Source organism: Leucopleurus acutus (genome assembly GCF_964270905.1).
Source record: "Leucopleurus acutus genome assembly, chromosome: X".
Taxonomy (NCBI): domain Eukaryota; kingdom Metazoa; phylum Chordata; class Mammalia; order Artiodactyla; family Delphinidae; genus Leucopleurus; species Leucopleurus acutus.
This window is the reverse complement of record NC_139148.1, coordinates 116113644-116124741: the sequence shown is the minus strand read 5'-3', so window position 1 is coordinate 116124741 and position 11098 is coordinate 116113644. Positions and strand designations below refer to the sequence as shown.

Below are 11098 nucleotides of genomic sequence, written 5' to 3'. Positions count from 1 at the left end.
AATATTGAATCACTATGTTGTACACCTGAAACTAATAAAACGTTGTGAGTCAATTATACTTCAATTTAAAAATGCAAAGAAAGGGCTTCCCTGGTGGCGCAGTGGTTGAGAGTCCACCTGCCAATGCAGGGGACAGGGGTTCGTGCCCCAGTCCGGGAGGATCCCACATGCCGCGCAGCGGCTGGGCCCGTGAGCCATGGCCGCTGAGCCTGCACGTCCGGAGCCTGTGCTCCGCAATGGGAGAGGCCGCAACAGTGAGAGGCCCGCGTACCGCAAAAAAAAAAAAAAAAAAAAAAAGCTAAGAAAAAAACGAATCATAGCAATAAATGTCTCACATTAGTAGGAAGAATAATATTGTTGGCAGTATTTCATCACTCTGCCACTATCCTTTTCCATGTTTGTCTCCTCTCCTGAACATTGGGGATAATGACAGTCACTCATCTCTGAGTTGTTGTGAGGATTAAATGCAATGATGTATATAAAGTGCTTAGGACCTTGCATGGCTTATGGTAAGTGTGCAATAGTGTTTGCAAGTATTATTATTTCTCTATAACTAGGTGGAGTCTATAAATGTATATTATATAATATATATATATATTTCTCTCTGGCTCAATCACTTGAGTCATTGGTGAGGTGACTTAACATCTAGTACACATGGATAAAATATAATTCCTTATTTTTAATAGCTACATAGTATCCCATTACATAGACGGACTATTTCCATTTAGCCAAGCTCCCGTTGTATATTTAGCTTATTTCCTCTGTCTTGCCATTATGATCACTATTAAAATGTAAGAACCTTGTCTAAACATCATGGGGTACTTGTCCAATTTTTCAGTTTTTAAATTTTTCAGTTTGGAAAAATTAAATCACACTTTTTGTTTTTACTTTAACTATGACATTGCAGACGTTAGCTCGTGAAAAGTTACATAGAGTAAGGAAGCTCTGGGCTACCTGAAGATTACTGGCCATTTCATGAGGCATTTCCTTATGGTCTTATGGCTTGCTTGGAAAGCAAGGAAATCATATTTCATGTGATCATTCAGGAACATTTTAGGATATGCATCCACTATTGCAGAAAGATAGGAGGGCAGAATCTACCTGGACTCACGTACCACTCCCCAACCCCCCTTCCCCCAGATTTCCTTCTAATTGCAGTAAATTCATTTTTAATAAGTTTTAACTTTTAATCAAAGTAATACATGCATATAAAGGATTTAGAAAAATCAACCAGTACAAAAGGACATATAATGAAAAGCAGTAAATTCCCACCCACCCTTCTCAACTTTTGCTTTCCCAACCCAGAGGCAAAAGCTTTTACATGTCTGTTTAGAGGTTAACTCCATTTTTCCTAATAATATGCTTTTCTTACTATTTCTTAACTTGATGACATGAGGCATTTTCTGCTGACTTCCTGCTGTCCCCTTGGTTTTCCTCCCCCCCTCCATATATCACTATTTTTAATTCTTCTGCTGGTTACCTTGTTCACTTTAAAAATCTAACCCCTAAATCTGTCTTATTCTTTCAACTAGAGACAGTATCTGGACTTCCTAGTTTAGGAGAATAACACCACTGTTCCACTTCCTCCTCTCTGCCTGCCAACTTGTTGCCTGTACTTGCCAAAGTTGGTTTACATTCCCACTCTGTTCTATAACTATAATTAAGTCTCCCCTGGTTTGCCTAGTGATTTACTCTAAAAATGAAAAAGCATAACTAAAATTTCCATTGTAATGATTATTTAAACACTGTTCACTGAATAGCAAAGTTGAACGCTATGATTGGATTTTCTGTGACTGCAGAGGCTGGATCCACGTGCCGGTGTTCAGATTCCCTTTCTCACACTCCAGGCAACGGTTGAAAAACAGGCCACGTCTGAGGTTGCTTCATATGTGAAGCATGCTCTCCTTGTACAGTTTGAAATGTTTGTTTTTCCCAGTAGGTTCTGTTTGCCGTTGTTGTTTCTTTTAGGATGAAGAAATGTATGCCTTCCCGATCATGCGATAAATTTGTTGCCTAGAATCGATTCCATTCAGCTGGAAGTCTATTCATTTCTTTTTCTAATTTGGAGGACTTGCCTCCTATTTGGACCACTCTTGTACAGTTTATCTTTTTTTAAGTTGTTGGTAACTTTTCCTTTTTTCCCCCTTAGGGCATCCTGTGCTTATTGTCATTTCCCTACCTTCAGTGCTGTCTTTTGTTTTATGGATGCAAGAACTTCTCAAATATTTCTGAGGATTTTCAGATTTTTAGGTTCTGTTCTTTGAATTAGCTATTTCCTTGAGATTCAACTTTTCATTATATCTTAGGCTTTTTTGGTTACACTGCAGGCTTTCTGCAGATGACTTCTAGCGGCGCATTTATATGAAAAGACGAGGCAATTGGCAAGACAGGCCGGCAAGTCTGTGTGCGCCAGGCGAGCTGGTCGCTTTGCTCTAGGGCGGCTGAACTGGTGGGTGGAGGTCAGCCATCCTGCTTGGCACCCCCCAATGCCACAGAGTTAGTTGCTCTAAATATGTACCTGCAGGCGCACGTTGAGAATCACTGAAGCCACGACGTAGAAGTAGGGGAAGTTCACGCGCAGCCGCCAGGCCAGGTCGAAGAAGGTGATCAGCGTGCGCGTGAGCCCTTTGCAGAAGGCGCCGTACGAGCCGCGGGCCGCGGCCGAGCGAGACAGCCGCACCGCCAGGCCCGACAGGGCCGCCGCCGCCGCCGCCGCCATCGGTCTGGCTTGGCCTCCCATACAGCGCCCAGAGCCCGGGGCCTCCCGCCGGCTCCGCGGACAGAGGGACGCACGCGGGGGAATCGGCGAGGGAGGTGGATCGCGCGGCCGCAGACGCGAGCTGCGCTGCACGGAGGGCACCCTCCTCCTCCTCTGGCTGCGCTCGGGCCACCGCGGTCCCTGGTGCCCCGCCGGGCCGCCGGGCTAAGTTGCCTCGGGGCCGCGCGGGGCGGGCTCGGGCTGGGCGCCAGGGATCAGGAGCCCCGGGACGGAGAGGAGGGGAAGGTGGGGGGGGGAGCCGGGGGGAGGGGGGAGCAGGGGGAGGGGGAGGGGCTTGCAGTGCACCCGGGAGATATAGCTTCCTGACCCCGGTGGTCTTTTTTTTTTTTTTAATTTTTAAATTTTAACGGAAGCAAAACGAAACTTGCTCAAAACGTTAGAAATGCTCCTTCATAAGCACGATCTTGAGCAGCTTCGAAGCGTGAACGCGTTTCCTGTTCCCTCAAATCCCTTTAGGAATTTTTTTCAATCCTCAATTGTGAGCTAGTACAAATACACCAAACCCACTAATTTAACTTTAAGATGTGTGCATTCTGTTTTACTCCTTAAAGCATCTTATTTTTGCTTTTGCTTTACATCTGTAGTATTCTGCTAATGGGAAAAGTTATACAAACAAGTTTTTAGAGATTGTCAGCAGCACAATGAGAACAATGGAAAGCAAATTCCCTGCTTAGCTTCCCAATTCCCCACCCCTCCCCCGCCGTGAACTGAGGTTACGTTTCCTGTATGTACTTCCAGATGTGATGTGTTGATACAGTGCTCTTACCGTGTCAATAATGTACAACTACCTCACTCCCTTTGACGACGGATTATTACACCAATACATATGCTGACTAATAATGTTCAATAATTCATTTAACAAATCCCCTGTTGATGGACGCTCTGAATGTTTCCAGTTTTTCTTATGCCAAAAATTGTTGCAGTGAGCATCACTGTACACATGGATTTGCAAGTGGCAGAAGAGGATGAATAACATGATCCCATCTTCATTTATAAAAAACAATTACATAAGCATATACATTTAGTGTTTGAGGTCAAAAAGTTTTACTAATACATGTGGTTAATCAAAGAAGTTTAGAGATGAGGGCTCTATTCAACACTGAGTGTTAATCTTGGAATTCTTGTATCAAAAGGTTTTCACCTGTTTAATGATTTTGATACATACTGTCAAACTGTCTTTCACACAGTTTGTACTAAGGTATCCATGAACATCCTCAACTTTCATAATAATGAGCATCGATGTTCTTTTAAATCTTGGACATTCTAATAGGGTGAAAATGCTATCTCATTTTAATTTGCATATTTTGTTTACTAGCGAGGTTAGACATTATTCATATGTGCAGATTTCATTGCACATTTGTATATAAGGAACTACTCTTTCAAAAGATTTGCAGTCTTGGGCTTCCCTGGTGGCGCAGTGGTTGAGAATCTGCCTGCCAATGCAGGGGACACGGGTTTGAGCCCTGGTCTGGGAAGATCCCACATGCCGCGGAGCAACTAGGCCCATGAGCCACAACTACTGAGCCTGCCTGTCTGGAGCCTGTGCTCCGCAACAAGAGAGGCCGCGATAGTGAGAGGCCCGCGCACCGCGATGAAGAGTGGCCCCCGCTTGCCGCAACTAGAGAAAGCCCTACGCACAGAAATGAAGACTCAACAGAGCCAAAAATAAATAAATAAATTAATTAATTTAAAAAAAAAGATTTGCAGTCTTATAGAAAACAAATTCATGGTTTCCAAAGGGGAAAGGAAGGGGAGGGATAAATTAGGAGTTTGGGATTAACAGATACACATTACTATATATAAAAGATAAACAAAGAAGACCTGTGTGGCACAGGGAACTATATTCAGTATCTTGTAATAACCTACAATGGAAAAGAATCTGAAAAACAATATATACATATATATATATATATATATATATGATCACTTTGTTGTACACCTGAGACTAACACAATATTCTAAATCAACTACACTTCAATTGAATATATATATATATGTAAACATTTGGACAAGCTAAAAAAAGATTTAAAGTCTTAATTTTAATCAGTATTTCCAATTTCCGTGTAAAAAATGTTGTACCAATTTCCACTCCCTCAGGCAGTGTATGAGGCTGTCCATTTCTCCACACCCTCACCCATATTATTATGATGTATTATTTTATTATCTCTAATCGAAAAGCAAAGCAAATAATTATTCTAATTATTTTAATTTGCTTATATTTGATTACAGTTGAGTCTGAATATTATGTTCTTTGGTCATTTATAGTGGCATCAAAAGGAAGGAGGGTGCCGCGGACTGGATGACTGACTGGAAGGCAGAGGGAGGGCTTTCAACTAATACGCAGACTAAAGGGTCCTAGAGATCCCGGGGCAGTGGCAACAGCAGGGAAGAGGCGAGTTAAGCAACTTTCCCCTCTCTTCCCCTCTGTCTCCTTGCCCCTCAGGCTGCCCAGGCTCTGGTCCCTTTGCTCATTTTTATATTAAAATTTTTGCAAGGCTTCCCTGGTGGCGCAGTGGTTGAGAATCTGCCTGCCAATGCAGGGAACACGGGTTCGAGCCCCGGTCCGGGAAGATCCCACATGCCGCGGAGCGGCTGGGCCCATGAGCCATGGCCGCTGAGCCTGCGTGTCCAGAGCCTGTGCTCCGCAACGGGAGAGGCCGCAACAGTGAGAGGCCCGCGTACCGCAAAAAAAAAAAAAAAAAAAATTTGCCTAAGGCAGGCACCAGCTTTAGGAGAGACCTAGAGTACACAAAACAGCCTCAGGTAATGCATTAAACAAAGGAATTAATGCTTCCTTCTCCCTCACACCAGACATCACGAATATAAAATAGTTGTAATAGGCCACAGTTATTGTTTTTGGGAAACTGTACAATCTTTTAGCTCTTCTTTCCCACGATAGAGCGCATATACCTTGATTCTTAAGTCTGAATCACCCACTCTTAGTATGTATGGGAGGAATATGACGTTTTTAACTGCTATATTGGTCCAGAGATAATAGATTTAACTTTAATGAGAGGCTTTTGAGTAGAAGACACTGAATGGAACAAAGGTGTTTACCTTTCCAAAACAAATAGAAAAAATTATAAAGAAATGCAAGGTAAATTCACTCATAAAATTAGTGGAAGGGGTGAGGGTAGTGGCCCAAAGTGTCTGATAAATTACTGGAGTGAATTCAGATTGGCTCAAACTGAAAAATAAATCTCAGGCAAAGGTTGCAGCAGAAGCAGAGCTACTTTGGGGGAAGAAGGACCAGGTATGGAGAGTGGACGTGGGAGGATGAGGTAAAAGGAGAAGATTAGTTTAAAAGTTATTTGGAAAATGGCTGAATAAGTTGGGCTCTACTTCCACCATCTTCCCCTCCTCCATCACCAGTGGAGAATTTTATCTCCTGGATGCAAATGAACAGCATTTCTCTAAAGAAATTGAGTGATCTGCCTGCAAAGGGCTAGGGCTCCAGAATGGGGGGAGGAGGATTGGTGCCTGTGGCAGAGAAAAAATCGCCACAAATGTTTCTTTTCCCTGAATCCATAACTTTGCATTGACATTGCAGATCTGTCAAGAGGTGATCTGTTTCATTTCTCTTGAAGCTACCTTCTAACTTGCTTTGGTCAATGGGACATTGGCAAAAATAGTGCAGACAAAAGCTAGAAAAGTGCTTATGCATTGGGACCTGGCCTCTTGCTACTCTTGTAAACCTGCTGCCACCAGACTGGATGATGAGACACATGACCCAGTTATCCCTGTATCCCCAAATGGCAGCCAACCAACGCCTAGAAGTAGTGTCACCAGGACTGCTAGCAGCAGCTGATGACAGACACATGAGAGTCCAGCTGACACAAGCAGAAGAATAGTTCAGCTGAGCCCAGCCCAAGTTGCCAACCCCCAACAATTGTCCATTAAATGAATGGTGGTTGTTTTAAGGCTCTAAGTTTTGAGTGATTTGATCTTTGGTGGTAATTACTTGAATCATGGGGCCCCTAGGACTGAAAGAGAAGCATGACCCATTTAACCAAAAGAATTCTGGCAAACAGAAAGTTGGGGCACCATGATAGAGTGTCACAGCCCCTCAGGTTGTATATCCAGGGCCCCTAGGAGGAAGGGGAGACTGGGACCCTTGAGGAAGGATGCTATGGTAACACTGGAATTATGTACTGTAAATCTTCCTAGTTACCCCCCAAAGGACCCACAGCATTTTCCCAAGGTAACTGTGCAGAGGAGAGATAAAAATCCTCACACTCTCCAGGGATTATTAGACAATGGCTCTGAGCTAGCACTCATCCTGGGGATTCAGAGCACCACTGGTGCCCACAGTCAGAGTGAGGGTTAATGAATGTCAAGTGACAAATGGAGTTTTGGCCTAAATCCAGCTCATGGTGGGCCAGGAAGGTGTGCAAACCCACTCTCTGGTAATGTGCCCAGTTCCTGGGTTTAAAGTTGTAACAGGTAAAACCAGCAACTGGCAAAACACCCCAATTGGCTCCCTGACCTGTGGAGAAAGAATTTTTCTGTTAGGAAGAGCCAGGTGGAAACCTGGAACTTATCCTCCTTTCCAATTTTGTAGCAGTAACACCCAACATGAATACAGCACTTGTTACATGCCAGATACTCTTCCAAGCACTTTACATACATTAACACATTATTCTTCAAAACAGCACTACAAGGTAGGTACTATCTTTTGTTTTGTTTTGTTTTTTACGTATTATTATTTTTTTATAATTTTTTTTATTGAAGTATAGTTGATTTACAATATCGTGTTAGTTTCAAAGTAAGTACTATTATTGTACACATTTTACAGAAAAGGAAATTAAGGCATTGAAAGCTTAAGTAGCTTGCCCAAGGTCACCAGTTAATAACTGGTAAACTGGAACTTAAACCAGAAGCGGGCTCCAGAGTCCATGCTCTTAACCATTATATTGTCAAAATAGTAAACCAAAACCAATATTGCAGGCATGGGGGACTCACAGAAATTAGGGCCACCATCAAGACTTTAAAATTCCATGGTAGTGAACCCTATCACATCCCTGTTTGATGTACCTGTTTGGCTAGTGAAGAATACAGAGGGCTCTTGAAATGGAAATGATATATGTGGATTGGCCTTGAACAGGTTCTGAAGGCACAAGTAAGGTACATGAGCAGTGGCTCACACTTCCAGTGTGCCTATACCTGCCACACTGCCTTCCCTTTGCCAATCCGCACTTACGGTTTCATGGGGACCATTATGGACTAAATTGTGCCCCTCCCAAATTCATATGCTGAAGTCCTAACCCCCAGTATCACAGAATGTGACTGTATTTGGAGACAAGGCCTTTAAACAGGTAATTGAGGTTATACGAGGTCATTGAGGTGGGCCCTAATCCAACATGACTGGTGTTCTTATAAGAAGAGGAGATCGGGACACAAATAGGCCCAGAGGGAGGACCATGTGAAGACACATTGAGAAGATGGCAGAGGAGAGGCCTTCAGAAGAAACCAACTCTGCTGTTACCCTGATCTCTGACTTCTAGCCTCCAGAACTGTAAGGAAATAAATTTCTGTTGTTAAGGCCACCCAGTCTGTGGTACTTTGTTATGACAGCCCTAGCAAACTAATATAGGGGACCTCTTTATATCCAGTTGTATTAGTCAGGGTTCTCCAGAGAAACAGAACCAATAGGATATATATAGATCTATATAAGAGAAGACTTATTATAGGAATTTTCTCACACAGTTATGGAGGCTGAGAAGTTCCACAGTCTGCTGTCAGTTAGCTGGAGAACCAGGAAAGCCAGTGGCAGAATTCAGTCCAAATCCAAAGGCCTGAGAACCAGGGGCGCTGGTGTAAATCCTGGAGTCCGAAGGCTAGGAACCAGCAGCTTCATCGAATGTTTGAGGGCAGGAAAAGATGGATGTCCCAGCCCAAGAAGAGAGATAATTCTCCCTTTGCCTTTTTGTTCCTTTTGGACTCTCAAGGGATTGGCTGATGCCCACCCACATTGGTGAGGATGGAGGTCTTTACTCAGTCAGGAATCTATTGAAGTACAGCTTTGACATAAGGGCATTAGCTGGAAGCATATTGCTGTGGTGTCCCAGCCCCACACAGGAGTAGCCCAGAAAGACAGTGAAAAAGTAAAATCTTCCCTGAGAACATAATTTCAAGTGGTATATCTGGTTGTTCAGTTTGCTTGGAAGGAGAAATTGCCTATGGTATGGCTCTACACTGTCTGATGTTCAGGAACTTGGAAAGTAAAAACTGTAGTACTGGTGACAAGAAGGTTTGGGAGAAGTCATATGTGGTCTAAGAATGGCCACAGAGTATGAATACATTTGTGTTCCATATAAATGCCCAACAGAGGGCATCAACTGTGATGAAGGCTCTCAATAATCATGTGAACAAGATGACTTACCTAAGAATGTCAGCCAGCCCCACTCTGAAGCTTGCTCAGGGGCCCATGTGCGAAGTGGCCATGGTTGCAGGGACAGAGGCTCTGCATAGGCTCAATTACATGGATGTCCCCTCACCAAGGCTGATGTAGCTATCAGAACTGTTGAATGTCCAACCCTGACCTGCCAATAGCAGAGGCCAATAACAAATTCCCAATACGCACCGTTTCCTTGGGGTGGGAGGGGGCTCCAACAAGCCATCTGGTGGCAGGTTGATTGCATTGAACCCTTTCCATCATGGAAGGGATGGGAGTATGGACTTGCCTTTTCTTACTACAACACTGCAGCCAGAACCACTTTCATGGGCATACTCACAATTATGATAGCCCCCACACACTGCTAAGGAACTCATTTTACAGCAAAAGGCAAGAAAGGGCTAAACAGAATTCACACTGGTCATACCTTATCCTCCATCATCTAGAGTGGTGAATTGCCTATTCAGCATCCATTTGCAAGTATTTTCTTCATGTCCCCTTGATTTTGGCCTCTGCTGATTTAAAGGTCTGATTATTAGTCTACCGGAAGAAACAACAATGATTCCATCGAATAGATTGTTGAGACCACAGCCTAGCCATTTGAGTTACATGCGTCACTGGTCCAACAGACAAAATATGGGTTTGATTGGTGTGATTGATCCTGATAATCAAGGGGGTGTTTGGTTGCTCTTACACAATGCAGGCTGGGAGAATTAAGTCTGAGACTCTGGGGCTCCTCTTAACATTGCCATATTCAGTGGTCAAAGTTAATGAAAGATTACAGCAACATCACATAGGCAGGACCACTGAGGACTCAAACCTCTCAGTAATGAAGCTTTATCTCAGCCTGCCAAACAAAGAGAACTTGATAGCTGAGAAACTGGCTGAGAGCAAGAGAAAATGGAATGAGTAATGGAAGAAAGAAGTTACAAATACCAACTATGGCTTTGTGACTAGTTTCAGAAACAAAGTGGAAGTAGCTGTTCATATTTTCTTTTTTCCTTATTTTTGGGTGTGTGTGTGTGTGCGTGTTGTGGGTATTACGTGATTATGGTGACCTTAAAGAGGAATGAACATGGGTCAACAATCCTAAATTTAGAGCTGGGTGTGGTAACTTGTAAGACTTCGGGCATCCTCTTTTGGGGAGAAGTTGAGTGTGATTTGTTTTGTACAAGGCGTATGGAAATGGAAAATCTTATTGCTGCTGTCATTGTTATTTAGAACTTCAAGTGTGGAAAAAGATTGAATAGACACTCATCATTATTTAATCTGTTACTGAAAATATGTTGGATACTGCATTTTTGGATAGCAGAAGCCTATCTTTTATTAATTTAAGTGGGGAAAGTAATGTTTCTTAGCTCACCCAAACCAATTTTCCCAAATGTTACTAAAAGACTCTTTAAAAGTCTATATAATCCACCAAAGTTTTCTGCGTAATATGAAGCATTTATAACCCAACTATCTAGCTATTTACTATTTAAGGAACTCACTAGTTTATATGTTTGTGTGCAGTATGTGATGGATGATGCCATAAAGTATAGGATATGAATTACACTCCGTTCCACATTGCAGGAAACACATTCTGTAATATAAAGAGAATCAAGTCTTATGCTTGCATTTTATCTATTTTACTTATTAAATTATTACACTATAATGTTACAGTAATCAAACAGTGTGGTATTGAAGAAGAGATAAATACACATACCAATGGAACAGAAGAGAGCCCAGAAATAGACCTACACACATACGGCTAACTGACTTTTACAAAGATGAAAAAGCAATTCAGTGGAGAAAGGACAACCTTTCAACAAATATGTTGAAAGAATTGAACATCAATAGGCAAAAAAAAAGAAAAATTGAATCTTGACTTAAAAATAATACTTTATTAAAAAATTAATCCAAACTGGATGATAAGTCTAAATGTA

At 42.5% G+C, this 11098-nt stretch overlaps 1 protein-coding gene across 1 annotated transcript; it reads right to left on the bottom strand.

Annotated features, from left to right (window-relative positions):
• Positions 1-1225: 1225 nt before the first annotated feature.
• On the bottom strand, positions 1226-3422 carry LOC309978426 (small integral membrane protein 10-like protein 3). The gene has a single exon (XM_082864902.1). The coding sequence runs from the start codon at positions 2738-2740 to the stop codon at positions 2507-2509; it is 234 nt and encodes a 77-aa protein (XP_082721028.1). The 5' UTR covers positions 2741-3422; the 3' UTR covers positions 1226-2506.
• Positions 3423-11098: the final 7676 nt, after the last annotated feature.